Source organism: Rhea pennata, chromosome 1 (genome assembly GCF_028389875.1).
Source record: "Rhea pennata isolate bPtePen1 chromosome 1, bPtePen1.pri, whole genome shotgun sequence".
NCBI classification, from domain to species: Eukaryota; Metazoa; Chordata; class Aves; order Rheiformes; family Rheidae; genus Rhea; species Rhea pennata.
The window spans coordinates 44471359-44495155 of NC_084663.1; the positions used below are offsets into that span (position 1 = coordinate 44471359).

General features: G+C 35.5%; 1 protein-coding gene across 1 annotated transcript in view; it reads right to left on the bottom strand.

Annotated features, from left to right (window-relative positions):
- The window catches only part of PPFIA2 (PTPRF interacting protein alpha 2), a 335437-nt gene that overhangs the window by 118196 nt on the left and 193444 nt on the right, over positions 1–23797 (bottom strand). The window contains exons 4-5 of the mRNA XM_062568090.1: positions 15007–15108; positions 5059–5223 (exon numbers count right to left, since the gene is read on the bottom strand). Of these exons, the coding sequence (XP_062424074.1) occupies positions 5059–5223; positions 15007–15108 (267 nt within the window). The remainder of the gene's footprint in view (positions 1–5058; positions 5224–15006; positions 15109–23797) is intronic.

The window sequence follows — 23797 nt, forward strand, 5'->3', positions numbered from 1 at the left end:
TGTTAGCAGTGCTGTCAGTGCAAGATATCACCCATCTATCCCTGTCTCCTAGCAACTGCATCTCACTTTTTTCTCTGCTGTCAAATTCTTTCTTCTCTTTTCTTTCTCTCCAGATATTCAGCCTACAAAGAGCTTTCAAAAATACTGGTACATGCTGGAATTGAAGCACTTTTTCCATGAATACTCTAGTGAATAAAAGCTCTCTTAGCTACCTTCTTATGAATAAAAACAATAGTGATAATGTCAACATGAATTAGTTGTTTTTGTTTGCGAGAATAGTCAAGTATACTTTTCTGCCATGAATTAATCTTAAGAGCATTTTTGAATCTTAGCTATGATGATAAAACTCAGTAGCTGCTTTTCTCTGTGAAGATCAGCTGGAGTACTTTCCTTAGAAAATCCTCAAAAGAGAGTTTGGAGGAGAAGTTGCTTAAAATGGTTTCTTCTTTTTAAATGCTCCTTTTAAAAGTTGAACTAAAAGTTTAAGTTAAGGCAGAAAGAAAAGCTGCAGAAAAAGAAACATATTCAGACAGATATTAGAAGGCAATTAAAGCTATATAATGGTATAGATAAAATGACCATTTTTCCAGCTTTTTCTCTTCCTAAATTGAATATAAGGAAAATGTACTTCCTGACCTATTCTTAGCTAAGTGTTTAACCTAACAATGAAGTTAATCTGAGCTTCTATTTTATATTCAGTACTAATGATGTCTACTAAACCCCTTCTTCATTCACTATCTATATATATCCCCAAATAGCCTATAGTGCTGTCTTAAAATTATTTGTACATCTTTTATCACATGAAATAAATCAGCTACATATCAGCTTACTTAGCAGCCATAACAGAAGTCTTTGAGTCCTCAAACATTAAAGTGGTCAGGAGTAATTAACTGTCATGAAGTTTGTACACAGAATATCTTCTCTGAGATTACAGCTGCAAATTTGAAATGACTCAGGCAGTGGCAAAGGCTACTAGAAATGTGAAGTCAGAATTTCACATTGATCCTAATCATAACCAGTACTAAGCTCAGATGTTCAAAATTTGTCCATTTTTTGTAACAATTTTCATTGTCTGCAAGAACAATGAACAATTTCAAAAGAAAATACATTGTTTCATGTGTCATATCACATATCATATCATTTGTGTTTACTGGTCAGGTCTGCCCTCAGGCCTCCTAGGACCCTGAGCTATCAGCAGAGCCTGTGGGAATGAAGCACTACCATGGTAGAGGAAGGTAGGACACTTAAGCAAATCAAATACACACAAGTCCAAGGAACCACACTGGCTGCAAGCAAAGGTGCTGAGAGACTTGGTCAATGTCACCTTGAGGCCTTTCTCTTATCATCTTTGACAGGTCATGGCAGTCAGGGGAGGCTTATAGTGACCCGGAAAAGGGAATGTCACATCCATCATCAAAAAAGGCAGGTAGGACAATCCAGGGAAATGCAAGCTGGCCAGTGCTAGGAGGGTCACGGAAATTACCTTGCTACATTTCCAGGCATACAAAGGACAAGAAGGTGATTGGGAACAGCCAGTATGGATTTGCCAAAGGCAAATGGCAACGGGCCAACTATATTGCCTTGTGTATTGAGATGACTTGCTTCATGGATCACGGGAGAGCAGTGTGCATGTTGTTTACCTTAACAAAGCTTTCTGCAAGATCTTTTTCACTGAAGAGAAATTGGTGAAATACAAATTGAATAAATGGATTATAAATTGGCTGGACTCCCAGCCCCAGAGATTTGTGCTCAGTGACACAGAGTCCAGCTGGCATCTTATGACTAGTGGTGCTTCTTAGGAGTTGACATGGAGACTGATACTGCTTTATGTCTTTATTAATGACCTAGATGATGGAGCAGAGCGCACTCTCAGCAAGTTTGTGGTCTATGCCAAGTTGAGAAGAGTGGTAGATATGTTGCAGGCAGCACTCCTACTCTGCGTGACCTTGACAGGCTGGAGAAATGGGCTGACAGAAACCTCCTGAAGTAAACAGAGATAACGGATGGGCTGGGACCTGACTGAGGAGAAAGCAGCTTTGCGGACAAGATCTTGTGAACAGCAATTGAACATGAGTGTCCCTTTGTGGTGAAACCCTATATGGGGCTACACTAGCAAACGTGCAGCCCGTGGGCTGAGGGAAAGGATTTTTCTCCTCTGCTCAATACTTGTAAGACTGCATCTGGAGTACTGCGTCTGGTTTTGGACTCACCAGTACAAGAAAGACATTGACAGACTGGAGTGAGTTCAGTGGAGGCCTACCAAGATGGTCAGATGGACTAGAGCACCTAGCAAATAAGGAGAGCCTGAGAGAGCTGGGTCTTTTCCGGCTTAAGAAGGGAAGGCTCATGGGAGACTTAATTGCTTTCTACAACTACCTGATGGGAGGGTGTGGAGAAGATGGAGCCACATTTTTCTTGGAGATACACAGTGGTAGGACAAGAGGGAACAGCCACAAGTCTTAAGAAGGGAAATTCCAACTAGGTACTAAGAAAGAAAAATTACCATGAAGACAGGCAAACACTGGACTAGATTTTTCTCTCTGGCGACATTCAGAATTTGATTGGACAAGGCCCTGAACAACCTGAAATAGTTGTCCTTGCTTTGAGCAGGAGGTTGGGGCAGATGTCCTCCAAGAGGCCCAATCTGCATTAATCTATTATTCTCTGAATAACTTCCAACTAGTTTTCATAGGTGGAATCATAACTCATTTCTGCAGGCAATGAAATACATCTAAAATATATGCTGTACAATTTTTCTGTCAAAGAAAGTACAGAACAGATGACTCATACACCATAAAAGTTTATTAGCACATTTGGGTGTCTGCAGTCCTTCTTACTTCCATCATTTTTGAGTAAAAATCTTGATAATGCTGACAATATGTGGTATAATGTGGTATCATTATAGCATCAGGTATCCAGATGGTATATAAAACATCTTGGTTCTAATCTTTCTAATGAGAAATATAACATGAACATATAATTTAATACATGACTTGTACCTCAGAATAATGGGTTGTGGTTTAAAATAAATTAGTTTAAAATCATTTAGTAAATTGTTTCCTCTGTTACTCTGGGAATGTTTTATAATGAAAGCATGAGTTAAATAAATTAAAATTATACAAATCTTCTGCTAATATGATTGCACATGGCTGATTTTTCTACACTGATAATTATTGTTACCACTGGGACAGAGAGTCTGTATATACCTGTGTTATGGTAAAATTTTTAAATGAGCTGATTACTGATTCTAATTTGTTATGTAAAAAGGTAGAAAATACAATTTTCAGAAACTTAAGTGGAAATACTGTATGTAATTCCAACTTGATTCTGTATGTTAATCTTCATCCAGAGATATAAAATAAGCTGTAGAGTAGAAAAAAACCTTCACAAAAATATATTTAAAAAGCACATTACTGCTGAGTAATCTGAATCTATTTAAAGATTAGTTTTCACGATTTCTTATATTTATCCAACAAACTGTCAGAAAGTGTAAAACATGAGAGTTCCCTACTCTTTACAGTTTTATCAGTCTTTAAAATGTTGAATAAAACATCAAGACTCAAACCATAAGCCTTATTAAGCCTCATAAGAGATTTTTAATAATACAGGATTTTGTAAGTCATAATGGCAGCCAAAATCTTACAAAACCCAAACTGCTAACAATAGCTAAGTGTCACTATATTCCTTTTCTAAACTTTAAGTGTGCTTTCATGACGCATACCTGAACAGAACATATTCACTTATATTATTCACTCACAAAATATAAGTTCAGTCTTGGCATTTCTTAAAGTTACTTAAATTCATTTAACCTGAATCTAATAGTTAAATCCTATATAAGTGATAATCTATAGTGTACCTCAACTTTATTAGCAATGAAAAATAAATACTATTATTTAACTCCAACTACCCTATTCAGAAAGCTGCTTCCTTTTAATAACAGCTCCTTAAATATAGTACACTTTCTGAGTGTATTTCTGAAAAAGAAAACATTAAATATAATGTAAATATAAACGTTAACTATGAGACCACTGATGTGGTTCTATCCAATGCAACTGCGTAGGGCACAAGATGTCTCTTCTGTTTACCCAAGCACATCAGACCCAGACGCAACTCAGCCACGGTGCTGAGCCCAAGTCAATGAGCCAAGACAGACCTCACAAGGAAGCAGATACGTTGCCGGTAAGCAGTGATTCTCACGTGCTCCTCACTTTCAAAGCACTTTTCAATTCAGATACATCTTTTGAGTATATTGTTTCTAGACTTAAAATGGATTTCTGAATTCATATAAGGCAATGCTCAAGGAGATTCCTTGTAGTTATACTGAGTTATACACACACAAAGCAAGCACACTAAGTTTTTCCAGCACTGGACATGGAGAATGCAGTGCAAAGATCCCCTCAGCTGGCATAACTAGATGCAAGTAATTTCATTAGTGTTTCTCATCTTGGTCCTGCAAGCCTTCCATTACTTCTGATAGTGAAAAATTGTACTCTTTTTAGGTTACTATACTCTTACAGGAAACGATGCGCTTATGTAGTAAATGCTGAAAAATCTCTGAAACTTAGGAGGTTTTCCTCTAATAACAATATTTCTATGAGTTGTAAAAATTTTGAAGAGTTATTTTATGTAGTTGGAAATGCTATCTCATTCTGCCTTTTTACTCTCAGTTTGTGGATAAGATATTGAAATTTGAGATATCTATATTTTCTCAGCAATATCTTACTTAAAAAACACACAGCAGAGATAATAAACTCCATGGTGTCAGGTTTGCTTAGTATTAAATGAGAGGAGTATGTCTGGTAGGGGTGAGACTTACATGAAATTGTTTTACAACAGTCAGTATTATTGAGCTCAAATGATAGCTATAGTGACAAGAAGTGTATTATTGGTCATGCTTTTGGAAGTTATTGGTCCTGCTTTCTTAAGGCTGTGCATAATTGCTGTAAGTACAGGACATATTCCAAAAAGGAAATTAACAATACTATTGCTCTGTTGCATCAGGAGGCATAGTAAAACATGTGTAAGAGTGTATTTGGTAAGCTTTTTTCCATACTGTACCTTCTCATCCAAAGCCTTGTGGTGCTCAAACAGAGATTTCAGAGCTTTGAGGACCTCAACTTCACTGGAAACTCCTGAGGGAGACTGTGCTTGCCGTTTCACCACTGTCATCCTCAGCGACCTTTCGTGTCTTGAGACAAGGCACTCCAAATGCTCCAGTAACAGCTATTGGATTTAATATAAAAGGTTATTAATTTGTGTGCACCTAAATGCCATGGAAATTCTAACTACAAAGTGCACTGTACCAAACAGCAATGCTCTTGGCGACCTTGCTATGGGAGAGACTGCTGAAATTACTGCCAACATTTCATGATTCTAAATCAGATGGAGTAAGTAGGAAAATAGGAAATGTACTCATCATTTTATTTAAAACTCTGCTATGAACAATGAGAACAAAAAAGATCACTCAGCACAGAGTCACTACTTAACTAAATTAAATATATATTTACAACATTGTTTGTCATAGTAATTGATTAGCATTAGCAACCAAATAACAAGAAAAAACATTCTAAAACATTATATAAAAATGCTAAAGTAGTATTCAGCCTAACTGTAACATATTTTTAATTTATACTGGAAGTCACTTAACATTGGCAGTAAAAATAAACAGAAAATTTCATTAAAATTTTAAGACAGTGTTTATTCTAAATGCCATGGCTAATGGCATTTGTCACTAGCATGTTCTCTAATGTCTCTGTTGTGTTACAAACATGATGTAAGACAAAAAGGTTCATGTGCAGCATGTTTTAGGCAATTATAAATAACATTTTATATATGATAATTATTTTTCATTATTACTCTAAGTAGCTTAAGGATGTACTGAAATGGTATCTTAGGAAATATACCATTTATCTACACTTTTATATGACCATCATTGCTGTTTTTAATGTCTGAACATACATGAGCATTGATTAGCTGTCAGGCTAAAACAGGGTAGCTAAATTCATGAATCATAGTGCATGACAAATGTATTGTAATTACAGCAGACAATTATATCCAAATCATTGAACTGGAAATTTGAAGGTTACACAGGTAATTATTTATCATTGCTTCTTTGGTACGGCTCTTAATAGAGATACTATTAGAAAACAGATATACTTATCTTTAATGCATAGTTATTCTTAGCCACATAATCATCTTTGTTGTTACATGAATTAAAAGACATGGAAGAGCAAAACCAGACTGTAATTACATTGTAATATATAGCTATTAAACAGGGATGACTTGGGTTTAGTGTTATCTACGTTTCAGTCATGGTTCCAGTATCCGGACCTGCACCTGATTATTAGTTTACAACAATTCTGTTATTCAAACAAAAATGGAGAACACATATGCAAACAACGTTAATATGTTAAGAATTGACTCCATGCAGCTGAAGAAAGGAGGAATATATTTTTGTTATTTATGGATTCAAGCGATAGCCCAAATTAATCAAGAGCAAATGAGCATGAAGATGCATGAGCTTTCTCATCTGATCCCTGTAGGGTTGACAGCAGATGTTGAAGGATTTTTAAAAATTTGAGGCAGTCTGAAGCACTAGGCAGGTTTGAAGTGGCCTGTTCATGACAGAAGCACCAGGAACTTGATACTACAATGTGGCAAGCTTGTAACTCAGGTTAGAGCAGAAGGGCTTCTAAATATTTACCAAATATTTCTGTTCATATCAGCACTTACAACACACATCAGCACTGTCAAGTGCTAGCAGGAATTTCTGAATTAGGTCTACATTCATACTTCTTCATCTCTTTTCTAGTCTACGGAGATTACTGAAGGAAAGAAGGTCCTAGCTGATTTCTAACGCTGCCCCATCTTGCCCAAAGGACTGTGCTACTGCAGTATTTCCCCCTGTCAGTAGCCAGGCTCTGCCCCACTTTGGAGCCCCAGGGTAGCCAGACTGTGACTCGAACCCCATGCTGTGGACCTACATTTTGCAACAATATCATTCTTACTTGGTGGCTGTTCCTGTCAGAATCAGACTCATCTGTCTTTACACAGTAACTTTTCAGTGCATCATGCCTATTTCAGTCCAAATCTGGCCAAAATGCTACTAATTACTTGGAAAATTGCGGGGGGCTGGGGAGGAGAAGGAAAATGTTGAACCACTGTTAACTAAGAGCATAGTCATACCTTCTCTACCTTCTGCATGTCTGTGACTGCAGCTCAGACTGACACTCATCAAGACAGTCTAGAATAACAAAATCCTGGTAACTAATTTTTTGCCCAACACTTGCCAAATTTATATTTGACACCCTGCCACTTTTGACAACTTATCTTCCTAACACTGTGATGAGAGGAATGGAGAATCCTGAGATCCTGCATAGAAGTTCTAGCTGGAAAGGAAAATGAGAAAATCTGAAAAGCCAGGGAAGAAAAATGATGGCAATATAGAATTCTTGACATGGAAAAGCAGATGGAATTACATAGAACCTACAGAACAGAGAAAAATAAGGAACACAGGAAAAAGTAATGTACATCCAGCACCTCGCTTTGAGCTGAGGTAGACAAAGGGTCTTGACAGTGAATTGGAAGAGAGCATGGGCAGAAGATATATAGAAACCTTATGAGAAGGAAGAATGGAGACTGAAAAGAGTGGTGAAGAAAAATCTTTTGTTAAATAAGGCTTCCAAGTATAAGAAGTCAGTAGAGTGGTGCAAACTCAGCATTTCTAGTGTGATGAAGGTGGAGGAGCTTACTGTGTGGGATGAATACTACAGCACCCTAGTCCATTAGCAGATAAGATATTTATCTTGAGCTTAAGTTACTATCATGTTAGAAATATGTATAATGTATAAAACTGAAACAAAAGAAACTTATCCATTTAATACATACAAAAGCAATTTTAGTCCTTAATGTAAAATGGTAATTTTAGAGGTGACGAAAGCATATTTAAAAGTCTGCATATATTTCATAGTAGTTAAATAAATCTTCAAGCATAAAGCATTGTATTGCCTATGTTACTGGAAAAAGAAAGATGAGCTGATATCACGGCAAGGTGTCAAGGTGCCCATGGGGAATTACTGCATTACTCGTTAACATTCTGTGCTTTTCCTTATTGTTCTTGTTCACCCAAGATACTCAGATAACACTTGTTCATTTTTCTGGAAATCACCTCTGAATACCAGAATTTTCATTACTGTCAGCCCTGAGATTGCTCAAGAAGGCATGATGACATAGTTTTCTAGCTAATAGCAATGCTGTATTTTTGCCTTTGAACAAAAGTCAACTCTATTTCTTTACAAATTCTGAGATTAATGCTTACTGGTAAAGCCATGTTAGCTGACCAGTGCTTATTACTAACCAGCTCTACCAGTGCCACATTATTCCTCGCCTTGCTGAGAGGGAAGAATAATCCATGTGTGAGAACACTTGACTGGGACTGAGCACCTGACGTCAAATCCTTGCTCCCTGCTCTACTGAACTGATACCATTTTACCCATCTTCACCTCAACTACAATGGTACTAAAAAAGGGTAATCCTTCTTCCCTACTTCCTTGAGAATGGCAAATGTAATTAAACTTACAGAACTGTGGGGTGTTCACCTACTACAACGATGGGGGAAGAGACATAAAAATACATAAAATTGGCATTGAGATACTGCTGTGTCCAGGCAACGTTTAAGTTAAGCACCTGAAAGAAATCACAATATCTGCCTTGTGAGCATGTTGAGGACTTTCTCCTCTACAGACTTCACAAATTACTATCCCAGATATTTGTGAGAAGAACATCACAAGACGCCCTATCAAAATGATATGGTAGAAATGTTAGTGTTTGATTTAAATTACAAAAATTTGTTAGGAACAGCTTTAGGTAACTGCCTTTTGCAGTTAAACGCTGGCATTAGTAAACAGCATGTGCTGCTGAGCATTTTCTGCTCCCTCACGCTGTGTTCAAGCTGCGACAGTCATAGAGCATTCACAGGGACGGGCAGGCTGCAGAGAAAAGATCAACAGCAGCAAGTTGGACAGAACCACCCAAGCATAGTGTCAGGTCATTGCTATGCTTTTCCTTCTGCCAAAGAAGCTTGCTAATGAATTATGAAATAACCTGACAATCAAATTTTACTTTTGTGTCGAGCAAATTTTAGGATCCCCCAAATGAATCGCTAGTAATTGTATCTTAGCTAAATGAGATCAAAGTTTCTAGAACTTCAGACTCTTCATGAGCATAAAGATATTTATGTATAATATTATGTAATACTTAAATGAGTATTTAAAAAGTGAAGAAAACTGAAAATTTCTCTAGTATATATTTTGTGAAGGAATGAAGCATTTAAAAATGTTAATTAGAAAATTTACAAGGAAACAATTTTAGAATGTACCCAGCTTCCCCTATTTCTCAAATCACTTCCAAAGCACTTTTACATGGAATTGATTTGTGTGGAATAGAAATACAAAGTTAAATGTAACAATGCAAACTACATGTGTAGGTTAGCAGTTTCATTTGAAACCACTATATTATTGTCTACTATCATTGCTACATGGACATGTTTTTTCCTATGAAAACTGAAAACAGTTATAAACATTCTTTTTTAGGAACAGTGACGCAGTAAGTTGAAATTAGTGCAACTCATTAGAGTTTGTGTTATTACAGGATCTGGATTTTAATCAATATAAAATACTTTATCTTTACTCTCTTTATTTGAAACAAGCTATTTTGCAAAAAAAAAAAAAAAAACACAATGGGGAAATAAAAGGAGGAAGGAAAGAATCAGGAGAAAGTACTGGAGAGAACAGTCATAAATAGCAGAAATATAGGGAAAAAAGAATATAGAAGAAAAAGGATTTGCTGAAGTTAGCCAGCATTAGCTCAAGGAATTCCTCAAAGGAACAAAGCAACCCATGGAGAAGACTCTTTCCAGGCCCAGCTTTAAACTTCCCACCAGCATAGGCAAAACTGAATTTCCCTTCAGTCTACGTTTAAAGTGCACATTGCTCAGTGAATCTTCATCTCTGGTGCAAGCAAAGAAGACAAGTAAAATAAACAGATACGAGGTTGCAGATTATCTCCAAAACCAATTGTACGCTTTTCTTCAGCACTTGCACAACAGTGATGGGAGCCAATTTGCACCAATGATCAACTGGAGCAACCTTAAATAGTTAGAAATGAGAAAAATAAGGTTACAGCCTAACTGCAGCTCATGTCCTGTGTCTATTTGTTTATGCAAGACAGAAGAGAAAGCCATGGGAACCTAAAATCTGAATGAAAAAATATGTATGTAAAGTAAAAGTAGAAAAGAAAAGGTAATAATCAGGATAATATAAAATGATAGCAATAAAGATTTTCATTAGAATACTGAATAAAAATGTAATAATTACTAGCTTATACAGTGTTTGAAAATATTGAATACTATCATCTATTGTTACTGTGCTATATGATAAAAGCTCTTATTTTGAAAGAAAAAACATGGTAGTACATAAGATAGATCATAATATTGAGACAAAAATTATACAATTTTAATGTAAATTTTTATGTAAATTACTGTAATTTACATTAGTGAAATAATGATTCTGCCTTTAGAGAATTTTAGGATATAGTTATACTTATTTTCATGAGTCTGATGCTTTCAGCATTTAAGAACTCACATCATCACATTCAATAAAGAAAAGTGTCTGATTTAGTTTCAATACCTCTTAAAAAGATGTAATCAAAATGATAACTAAGAAAATCAGATAAAGAAGATGTAGAAAATATAATTTCAAAGACATTCTTAAGAGTTTTGTAACACAACAAAATGACAATTTAATTACAAAATTGATGGGTAAAAGTATGGTCTATGAATGTTATGAGATTGCAGTGGCTAACTGAAGATGTTTCATAGAATAAAAGGTGAATTAAATTGAATCTAAGTTAGTCACATTTCCTTTAAGTGCTTCAGCTCCTGAGCTATTGAGTAAAATAGAAATGATAACACTATCTTTATTACTGATATTTTACTCCTGAACATCACGTTTCATTTTTCCTATTCCTAAAAATGCTTGACATAAAACATTTCAAAGCAGTTTAAAGTAACTTTTTAAGCTATCTACAAAATTTATACAGAAGTGTTTGATTTTCTGTTATCATAAAAAAATACAACCACATTGCCTATACAAGTATTTTAAAATAATTTTTGTTTCAGTCACCAAACCAAAACCCAAATTTCCTCATGATCATATTATGATTTAAAAGCTAAATCCTACGAACTTTCTCTACTTTGAAAAATACAGATTGTCACAATAATAAGTTTCACTTTTAATTTAAACTGGTGTTATGTCCTCGTTTCCATAAAATAATATGCTAGATTGCACTGATCTAAGTTCTAGCTTCAGAAAAGATTCTGTATCTTTCTACATGCTATAGGGTGACTATTCTTTTTGAAATACACTTATATCCAGAGAAATAACTGTAACAGTTCCTATAAAGATCTCTTTGCATAAGACTTTGAAAACATATGCAATGATTTTACAGAGGGAACCTGTTGTCTTCCTGTCAGCAATGCTGCACCAGCCAATACACGTGCATATGCTCTGCATTTTCCATTTTGTTTCACGTATTGGTTAAGTTACCAGCTAAATTCTTCACATGAAAATATTTCTATTGCATTATATGAAAAAAAGTAAATTGTCATAGGCAAATACATAATTAACAGGAAAAATTCATTAGGGAGTTTTGCTTAAGAATACTGGTAGGAGGATTGACTAGGAACTCACAGATTTAAGTTTGGAACAGGTTTTAAATCCTCCTATGAGGTTAAGGCTTGGGGAGTTTCTGGGTCCTAAAAAACCTGTAATTCCAGCATGTTCTCTCTCTGATATGTTTTAATGTCACGGTCTGCCACTCCAGGTTAGCACAGAGTGAGAAATCAGGTGCGTGTTTCCTGTGGAAACTGGCAAAACTGTAGGAAACTGGCAAAACGAGGTTGTTGCCAAGAAACAGAAACACATGGATGTGGGCCTAGAACAAAGAAAAAACTACTGGATAGGCATAACTGAAAGTGCAGAAGGCGCTAGAAGGGGAGAGAGAGCTGGGAAGGTCTACTCTGAACTTGACACACCACTTTTATTTTATCTTGGTGATCTTCTGACTGAAGCAGTAACTAATTCAAAAAGTATCTTTATACTGTAACCCAGGGAGACAAAAAGTTGGATCAAAAAGTATAAAAATAGGAGTCTCCAAATTTAGAACGAAGTCTCTTTATTTAGAAGTTGTAGGAAGAGCTACTTTAGAAAAACGTGGTTCTACTGAGTTGTTCTACCACGCTCTACGGCTACGCATGAGAGCATCTTAGGCGGGCAGGGAAGCCACGCTTGCATAACCGAGCTAGAGCGGGAGCGAGTGTGAACACTAGTGGGATGGATGGAAAGCAGTAAGTATTAGTTGGATTCCAGATGATAGAAAAGAATTTCATTTCTTCCATACTAAAGTATATCAGTGGTCCTCCAAACATTATTACTTTATTAGAATCTTTGTTTAAATGTCAGAAAATTTTTGGAAGAGCTTTTTATGACAAAGTATTAATGCTGTTTCATATTAGTAACTATTAATAACTGAGCATAAATCTCAGTTTGCAAAAATGCATCTTTATAGACAATGCCTTGTTAAGGAACAAGGAAGGACTTCCTTGCTGGAAGTCTCATCATTAGCATGTCATTGAGCTTGTACTCTGAAGACAGCAGCCTTGTATCTTAAATGTTCATATCTCCCTAGAAATAAAGTGTACAAGAACCCATAGAAGACAGTATGATTATCACAGGGGACTCTGGCAACTGAGAGTCTGCAAGAACAGGACCTGATGGGGGTATAACTTAATGCTACAGGATAAAGGCACCATTTTTTATTCTCTCCTTTCCCACTAACATTTGGACTAAATCCATTAATATTTTCCCCTAGTGATTATGCTTGCTTTTCTCTGAACCATATATTTTGTAACCTAAATCTTTCCACCTCCAATGTCTTCCTTTTTCCTCATTCTCAAAACACACTGGCAGAATTCATTCATTTTAGCTGCGATGACTTCCAACCAGGTCATCATACTATAACGTTCATTCCTTGGTATTAATTCTCCTGGAAATCTCTTAACAATTTTTCTTTTATATAATATAAGAAACATAAGCACGGATGATCTTTAAGTTTCTTGGTTTACAAAAAAGGTGCCTATGTCAGAGCTCAATCTGACTTAGGTGATGACCTGTAGTCAACCCCTTTTTCATTTCAGTCTTTTGGTAAGTGATATCATTGACTACTAGGCTGTCTTGGATTTCTCTTACTCTGATCTGTTTATTATACCCGATCCAGAGTTGGTATCAGTATACTGCAGTTTTAATATACCAACCTGGTCTTGGTACTCAGCAGGCTTAGCATACAAATGAACAAAGCATCGTGCTAGACGGTGTTGTATGCATACTTACGAAGAACTTATGAAAAGTGAGATGACGTTATAAATTTAGTATATATGGCTTTTTTAATGTAAAGAAAGGCAAATGGAGATACGTCTTGTTTACTTTAGTTCAGTGGGTTTATGTAAGATTACTCGATAGATAAAATTGTCTGAGCATGCACCTTAACTGCATCTGTGTCTTCAAAAATTTGCATTAGAAATAAACATGAAGTATTCTTTATTCTACATAAATATTTTTAATTGATTTTCCTAACTTTTTTTTAAACACTATGATAACCAGTATATATTAGCAGTTACTGTCATTTCTGAAGCAGTTATAGAAAAACTTCAGATTTGTAGTTGAGATGGCTTTCTAAACCTCAAGCATGCAGTTTAATCTCTAAGTGCTTCTCTACCTATTAATATTATTTTTTTGAAAAATATGCCATTTTGGACTGTTTAGAATGTATACAATTCATGGGAGAAAAAGTAGATCTGGTCTGTGTTTGCCATCATATTAATGGGAGAATATCACATTAATCATTATTTTTTTTTTTATTATTTCTTCTTGTTCCTGCGAGCTAGCAAGTAGGTAGGTGAGGCAGCTTCACCTCCTTTCAGCGACCTGTAGTTCCTTCTTTAGATTTCTGAAGTTTATGGTACCCTGGCTTTCTACCTGGGCAGATGGAAGGAGGAGGAAAGACCCCTCTTTCAATTCTTCTGTCATGCACATTGTTGGATTTTCTTCAGAAAGCAGATTAGCTAACTACAGAATGATGTTATCTGAGCAGCTGAAGTGCTATGAGTTTAGTGGGAAAAGGAAAACAGAAAGAGGAAACGTTGAACTGTCAGTCAACTTCTCTGAGATCTATTCTCTCTGTTCATCTCCAAACCAAATCACTATCTGGACTGGGACCCCTTCCACAACCCCTTTCCACAACCCATAATGCCTCCTCTGTTCTCCTGTTTTATTCCTTGGTCACTTCTGCTTTTGCCCAAGCACCTCTACATGCAATTTATTTTATTCTGAAAACTATTCTGGGCACTGTCTCAAAATTTTCTGAAGACATCATCACAGATTCTTGTTCCCAAACAAAACAGCATCTTTTGGTCAAAGCAGAAGGTTGCAAATTTAGAGGTGAAATCTGGTCTTCACTCACCTGAAAGGCAAATAACATTTACTTCAAGGATCACAATGGCTGTGTCTACACTAAACAGCAGCCTCGCTTTGGTGTGCCCTGCAGTCTTGATCTCACCCTCATTCAGATCATATCTAAGGCACAAGTGGAAGATGGGTCTGTTGTACCCTGGCTTTTAACTTGGTAAGAGACAAAAATATGAGCAGGCTATTTATACAAACCATGGGATGCTGGAAGGCTTCATGAGGCCCTTGTTTTAGAAACCAGCCTGGTGTACTTACTGAAAGCCTGGGATTTTGTCATCTTCTTTATTATTTATTCAAAGAAGACTTAAATCTATACATCTATACATCTATAGATATATAAAAAATATAATAATAAATTAATATATATATTTATTATTATATATGTGTGTATGTATATATATATAATGTGCATAATGTGTGTACTTACTCTTGTGTTGTTTCTTTCAGCTTTCAGTTCTGAAATCTCCTCCTCTTTTTCAAGCAGCTGTTCCCTACATGCATTTAATTCTTTCGTCAGTGCAGCAAATTCCTAAGAAATAAAATTAAATATAAAGTTATTCGAGATGTAAGCACTAAACTAATGGAGTCCATAAGAATTCTAGAGTTTTAGGGCCTTTAAAATCATCAATATTTTAAAATCATCAACACAAGTTAAAATAGCAAATATAAATATCAGTATCTATCAAAATATTCAAAGTTATGCATTTTTCATTGAAAACTAGAGCATTTCTAATGAAAGGCACCTATGAAAGGCACTGACTTACATTTATAAATGAAAGAAGGTTCAAGGCTTTACTCAAAAATTTCCAACCAAAAAGAATGAGGCTATCAGAATTGGAACACGAAGAATAACAGAATTTGCCTATTTCATAGCACTAGAGACACTATAGTTCACATATAACAAGGCTCAATGTAAGTTTTCCTGCCTCTCCCTATGGCAGCTGCAATAATATAGTATGGGAGAAAAATGTTAAAGTATTCATAGATCAAAATCTGTTTAATAAATAAATAAAAATGAATAAATAAATAAATATATGCACTGTGTAAGTCAATAGACTGAACTTAATGTTTACTTGATAATTGAATTAAATTGTTAAAATTTAATAATTATTATTAAACATTATTAAAGTGTATCTAGGCATTGTATTAAAAGGTTGCGATGATGTCACACATTATTTATATTTCTTATTTTGGTATGAGTTCCTTATAAAATAAGGGCATAAAATGAGGCAGGATTTTAAGCTACTTGCTATCTTAAGTTTTATGGCTGCAGCTAATGTGTTTTCTGAAAAATTGATCTCTTAATTGTCAAACTTCCTATTAAAATGTCCTGATTTTACCATTGCTCTGTGACTCTCCAAAAAGCATACGTAAAATTTCACTACACAAATGGCAGTCAACGATTTGCTATTCATTTCAATAAGAAAAAGTTTTCAGTCCATATGTGCTTTTTTTTGACAAGTATAACATGTATTAAAAGGGAGAGGTTAATTTTATCCATTACAGTGAAAGGATGCTACATCGCTCATGAAAAAAAGTGAGGAAAAAGATGAAAAGTCTTTGAAATTTCTGATCATGTCTTGGAAAAAACATGTCTTGATGAAGAGCACTGACACTTAAGAAAAATATATATATCTTTTTAAATACAAAGATAATTTTAGTTTCACCAAAATAGTCAGTAGTCCTTGAGAGCACCTATCAGCAGCCAGGATTAAGCTGAAGTTATTCTTAATTCCCCCTCAAAGAAAGCAGCGGTTAAAAAAAAAAAAAAAATCATGTTCATGGGTCTGTCTTATCAGCCAGTAAGATGAAGCTGACACTACCTCTACCCATTTAAGACAAATGCTGGCAATGACCTCAAAAGAGCTTGGTCTTCTGCCTCCCTTCAAGTTGATGAAACCAGCTTTTATCCAAATTATAGTGCTGTCCAGGCCTAACATAGAAGTCTAGGTGACATGAGAATTGAATGGATCTAGATACAGCTCATTCTGTTTTAATCAAATTTCTAAATACTTACTGGTTTATTGTATGACTGATAATACAAAACCGTATTTAGATTAGATTCCAAGTACTAACCTGCCAATTTGTAACTAAATAATTTTTAACTTTTAAGCATCTGAGACTTAATTCATTTTAAGTCTACACACAGATTACACGGTGGTAATGAAGTGCTATTCTGATATATTCTGATATTCTCAGTGGATTTCATTGTAGAGATTAGCTATTGATACATAAGCCATCTAACGACGTTTTGTGCAATACCTCCTAGTCAGTCATTTCAGTTTACAGCCCAATCAAGAATTTGTAAGGCCACACAACACAATATGATGTCATATTCCTTATTTTTGAAAATATCTGATTTTTAAAACCCTCAATTTTCAACAGTATTATTAAAACTTCTGCCTGTAGATCTTACTCTAGGATGCAGAAGCTCAAAATGAAACAGTATTGTTCTGCCAGGAATTTCATTTAGAAAACTGCAGTACTTTAGGACATAAATAATATTACATACCAAATGAAAATACCATTTTTAATAGTAACCCAACAATCTAACACTAGATTGGATGAAACTTTGAAACTGCAAAACACATACACACATATTCTTTCTTCATATCTTGCTGATGATAAACTCCACAGCACTACAGGGTGGAGCTCTGTTGCTAATTCATGTACAGTTTAGAATAGCTTACAGTGCTTTCAAAATCTCATAAAATAAATTTTCCTTGTAATAAAACTAGTATTTTATCATTTCTTATTTTTAATTTCACCATATAATTCTTTCAGCTGGACATAAATTAACTTCTACATGGGTGACATGGGATGAGAAGGATAACAAGTATCATCTGATGACTTATGGTTCCAGTTACAAAAAACAGTAAGGCAAAAACAGTCTGATAACATGCTTTCATTGGTTTGCTTGGAAATGGAGAAAGCCGGGAGTTTATCAAATTGTATATTCCCTGCTGTGCCAAGGCAAGCTTGTTGCAGCAGTACAATTCCTGATGCTTTCGTCAGTATAGCCTCAAATAATTAAGCAATGTTTAACAGCATGGAGGTTATTCTTAGGGAAGTTTTCCTTGGTCATCAGCTTAATTCTTCCCTTGCTTAATAATAAATCATTATTAATATAAATCAAAATTCTGCACCCCGAGAATCCCATACTTAGCACTGTGTCTGCTCAGCTTCTAAATATCTTAGGCTTATATTCATAGCAACCATTAGTCTCCAGGTTGGCTGAGCTAAATGTATCCTGCATCTTAGATCTTTTTACATGACTCACTGACTCAGCACCTTCAATTATTTTAAATATTCAATTGCTGCTGTTCTCCAAAATTTCCCCATGTTGTTGATATTTTTTGCAGTACTGGCAGTCACCTCTTTACACATCTGGAGCTCAAGTGACCAAATTACTCTCTTTATTTGAAGTACTATAGAATGCTCAGTTGTCAAGAGACTTTTCTGGATTGAATGGTGATAGAGATATTTTTATTGGTGTTTACACTGTAAGCCTTTACAGAGAAATTCTCACAGTATAACTGAATTTTCCCTAGAGCGTTACAAATGATTATGTCTGTCATGTCTGCTTTGATGAATTAATAATGGATAAAACCTCACAACTTGCTTTTCAATTCATGCTTTCAAAAGCTACAGGTAAAACTCATTTTAAATATACCCTTTCAGTCTAAAATATCCCTGAAATATAACAGTGTAATGCTCCAAAGAACATGTTTCTCCCACGGGTTAGAAACAAAGCAAAACATATTTTTGTTTTACCCAGCTAGGTAACAACATGTGATGATAGTGACCTCTGCTCTTGCAATTCCCTCCTACATATACAGGAACCAAGTGAATACTGTCATCTAGAATTACTGTTTGCAGCAGAAATCTCGCATGGTCAGTCATACTTTGGGAGCCCTGAAGGTAGTATCTGTTGCATAATTGATATTATTTGACGGGCACAACTGCACTCTTAAAGCTTGTGCAGAAGTTGTTTGCATATAAAGCCAATTAAGAACTGAACAGGAATTAAAAATGTACGAAAATTACTCAACTGATTGCACTATTTTTTATATTATACTATGATATCAGCGCACTAACAATATTTTTCCACAAGCACGAGCAAATTTTTGCCATCTGAATAAACATTATCTTGGAGCCTGTCTTTTATCTGCTATTTCGCTTTTTGTCTTAATACTTGGGTTGCAACACTCAGTCTGACTGAAAAATAGCTGACTCAGAATCACAGTTCTTCCTTTTACCTTGTGTGTATCCATGGAGAGGTGGCTGAAGCCTTGAGAACAAAACAGAGCTTTACAGCCACCACAAGGGCCATGTGGCCTTGCAAATCGTAAAGTCCCCCTGGTGAAGCAGCTGAGATCGAGTCAGAGCACAGTGGAAGGCCACAGGCAGCTCGGACCGTCAGGCTGCCGGACATGCAGGGGACGGACACTACAGCTCTGCTCCCTCAAACCCCCGCCTCTAGGGGCAAGCTTAACAAACGCTTTCTTTGCTTATTGTTCCCATGAAAGGTCTACAGAGTTTGTTTTCTATGGCCTAATGCACAACAAACCTATATATCTAGCCTCCAAGCTGCGGTTATGCCACAGACCCTAGGAGATCTCATAACTGCAACACTGTTCACCATGCGAATATAGTCCAGTGCGGAGTGAGATGAGCCCAAATGAAAATGCAAGCTGCCTCTCACCGTCCCCACAAAAAATACCTTCACTTCACCCCTTCAAGAAAGTTGTAAATTATGTAAAATATAATATAATGTGGTTGTGGCCTCGAACAGAGAGTTACATTAAGTTTGACCTACACCATGCGTTCACATATGAAATAAGGTGCTTTTCTCCAGGTGGGATCTTACTGACTATTATTTACTCAGTGACTGAACACGCTTCAAACTACTAAAGAATTACCCATGTTGGTTTGGATTATTTATTGCCCTGCAGGACACCTAGCATGTGGAAAGCGTGATTAAATGTGACAACATGAGAGTTCATGAATCTGGGCAGCGGGGGGAAGTGCATGGCATTTCTGTTATGTAAGAAAGAAAGCTCACTCAGTGGACTTCTGAGCCCACACTTGGCATTCATTTTTTCAGAAACGTGGGCATTAACTGAAATTCTGAAACATGCAGACATTCACCCACACATCAGCATATAGCCAATGCTCCTTGGAAGAGAAGGGGGGGGGGGAAGAGAGAGTAAAAAGAAGAAAAGCAAAACTTTTCAGAGTCTGAAAGCCAATGTTAATTTATCTGCAAACATGAATATTCCTAATAACATTGATTCAGTTGAAAATGGTAGAAGTGGAGAATTGCTATACAGGTTATCCAACAAAGAGTAATCTCTTCTTCAAATACTTCATTGTATCTACATCAAATTTTGAACAAGTGTTGCAAAGATTTGCTATTTTAACAATCCCTTTCTGAATAGAAGAAATCATCTGAGACTAGTCTGTGGATGGCCTCCTATTGCAAATGAATTATTTACCATCATGACCGTGGTCCCAAAGAAAAAAAAAAAACAAGTACAATTGTTTTTTTCTGAACAAAACCAAAATCTTCCAAGTTCTCTTTCAGTACCTGAAGATATCTTGCGTCTAGGAGATACTAGGAAAGAATAATAAGGGAGAACTAAGCATTATATTATACAAACGGTATATACCTGATTAAGGCTGTTAAACATACTGAATGGCTTTAGATTGTGTAACTTGTAACTTGACTTGACGTGTAACTTGACTTTTATATAAACATCTATATCCTTTACTTTCATGATTTTTTTTAGAACAATCTGTATTTCAAAAGTCAACAAAAAGAAACTTTAAATGCTATCTGAGGCCCTTTGTATAGTTTTCACACACGTACACAAAAAAGTATGCAAACAGCTTATACCAACATTGGCCTGATATTAAAAAACTTGCATGTCAAATGTATTCATCACTCAGTTTGAAGGACTACAGCGACCCCTTGATATCCCTCTTTTCAGAAGTTACATTGCCTATCTAAGCAGCATGCTTTTTTCTTGCAAAACAACCTGCACTGCAAATCCTTAGTGCACAGAGCCACACTGAAGAACATTCGGTGGTGCCAGTAAGACTGACAGTTTTTAAGTGAGATCAACTTCAAATAGCATTTTGCTATTTTGACAAGTTCATTATATATCCCACAGCACTTACTGCCGAAGAAGAAAATGGTTTACCAGCTACTAGTGTTTTATAATGCAAGTTTTCAATAAGGATGAAAAAGAACAAAGGAGAAATAACATATTTCAAGAGAGTGTATAAAGAAATAAAAACCCTATTCAAAGATACCTTTCTTCTTTGGTAACTGCCAACTGTAAAACTAGTTAGCACATAAGGCTTTTGACTCTTTCTGCTCTCAGAGTCTCTGCACTGACCCCCACATTCATATTACATATCATGTAACAGTCTAGCCAGGGTGGAGGATGGCAGCTAAGGATACTGCACTTAAGTAGACAGCAACAAGCTGCAGATGCAGACTGCAGTGACCACGGCTTTAGCCCACAGCATACTATTTTTAGATAAAGTTAAAAGCAATAGAGAGAAGAGTACTACTGTCAGAACTCAGGGTAAATTCTGCCTAATGTAGCTGTAGCACACATACTGTAATGCACACATACCATAGAAAGTCAAATTCCTACAGATTTATGAAGCCAAAGTTATTTTTTTCTAACAACACAGGTTTATCACAATGGATCAACTTACTGCAACAGTCTTCTCACCCAGAACAACTTCAGGAAGAAACCTGACCCTATACACAGAAGACATGAGCACAAATCTGCCACAATGGATTTCACTTGACTCTAGGGAAATAGCAATATTAATTTAATTCACACATTTTTAGAAACATTGCTAGGAGGTAGTACAGCCATAAGTAATTACCCAGGTTTAACTTTCTAATTAGTGCAGAACAGCTGAATGCAAACCTGTGTTCCTCCAAATTTCATTATGGTCCAAATTAACCTGCAAAATGGTCACGTAAAAATTTATATTTTATATGATGCAACATAAAAAGTGTTCAAACACTCATTTTTATCTCCTAACAATTTAAAAGAAAAAAGACATGCTTTCTTGAAGTTTGTTCTTTTAAAAAGAGTTCAAAACTCTAGATACTGCTACATGCTAAATTTCAGCTGAACATCATTTAATGGGTTCATGAGCCAAGCACATAATTTTCAGCTCAACATCCCTTTCTATGAGATGTAAACTCATTAACCATAAGTAATGAATTTTAACTTCTTGCAGCTGAGTAATAGTCCTGAAAAAGAGTTATATGAATGAATTTCTTAACATGACATATTTGCTGTAGAAGGCACCAACAGCTTCTACCACCTTCAAAAATAGGGACACATGTTGATGCTCCTTTTTTCTGACAGTCAGTTGCTCTTCGGTGGAAAACTGCTGAGTGAGGTATGCAGCCTCCTGTTCCAGCAATTTTTCCCACTGCTCTATATTTTTAAATAAATCGCAACTGGCACTTATTGCATACTGACCACTAAATGAAGTCAATGCTTCCTGAAGATTAATACCCCAGTGGGTATTGCTCTGCTAAAACAAAACTAGGCTTCACACTTACATTAATAGCAGAATTAATAGTAGAAACAAGAAGGACTAAGGGAAAGGACTAAGGAAGGACTAAGGAAAAAGACCTGTAAGATAGGCCACAGACTTTTACTTTTTTACCTAAAATTTCTTATGCTCTGTGAGGTTTTCAGATTATGATAGCAGATAGGATCTTCACCAAGCTTAAAAACAAATAAATTCTAGATTCCTTATTTGTCATCATCAGTGTCTAACTACAAAGCTTGAGGCTGCAAAGGACTTGACAGCTTCCGCCTACAATAAAGTAAATGTTAAAGCTTATAAAAATACAGCCTATATTTTTAATACATTTTTGATTATTAGGATGTGGCAATTCCAATTATACCAAACTATAGAATTATTCTCCCTAATTTATGAACAAGAATGAAATTGAAGGTTTTTTTCTCTAAAAAGAAACAAACAGAAAATTTAAAGTTCCCTTGTTTTGCACTTGTCGTTAACTAGATTGGTTCGATTTAAAATTGTTATCACAGGGAAGAATAGCATACTCTGCTACTTTGAAAATAACAACACTTAGGTCTTAAGTGCTTTGCTGTAGACTGATGGGAATACTGAGGCACAGAGAATCTATAACTGAATTAAATAGCTGTTGGATTATTACTAAAATGGGATAGAAAAAAAACACCACTCAAACATTTCTAAATGTAATAAAGCAGAATTTGTAGCTTGTAAAGCAGGTGGGGGTCTTTTTAACAGCTCATAATATTATATATAGTGTAGGCTGGCTTACAATGTGTTTTAATTTTTTATATTTCAAAATATTCTAGTATACATGCCATACTGTATTTTGTAGAAGCATGTCAGACACCGTGACAGCATACTTTTCAGAAGCGGGATGAAAAGTGTTGGTAGTTGGTTGGGGCTGTAGTGAATTTTCATTAAAGTCACAATACTGAAGTGTGGAAGTGAATGAACTATATAATAAAAGAAAATGTGCCATCAACCTGTTTTTTTCCTTTAGGTTACAATAAATGCCTTTGTTTCACTGATATTCATATTAACTTCTAAAAATACACAAGTACTTTGCAGATATTGTTATTTTGTAGAAATTAAAGGACGGAAAATGTGTATTGGTTTATTTCCGAGTGTTATCTTTTCACATAAGAGATATTTGTAACAGTATGTCTCCATTTATTAAATACTGTACTTCATCAAAACTAATGACAGTTTACTACTCTGCAGTTAGAAATCCATCATCTATACAGTACAGAAAAATAGCAAAATACGGTCTAAAACTACAGACTGACTGCTTTATAAATTAATTTTATATGGGACTGAAGACAAAGGAAAATGGGATTCATCTTATTCTAATTGATGAAAAGTATATTTTCCCAGATGTTTGAATAATAGATATGTGAAATGGCCATGGAGCAGTACCATAAACAACAAATGAACTTCCATACTCAGCTATAAGACTACAACCTCCCATTCTCAGTACAGTTTTATTGTATTCTTATCATCCTACAGATTTTTGCAAAATTAAAATAAACACAAAATTATAAAAGAAATCTCTCACAAAGTATTGAAATAGTTTATATACTGTACAATGGCTTCAACACATAGACATGTACATACAACTCTCATTATAA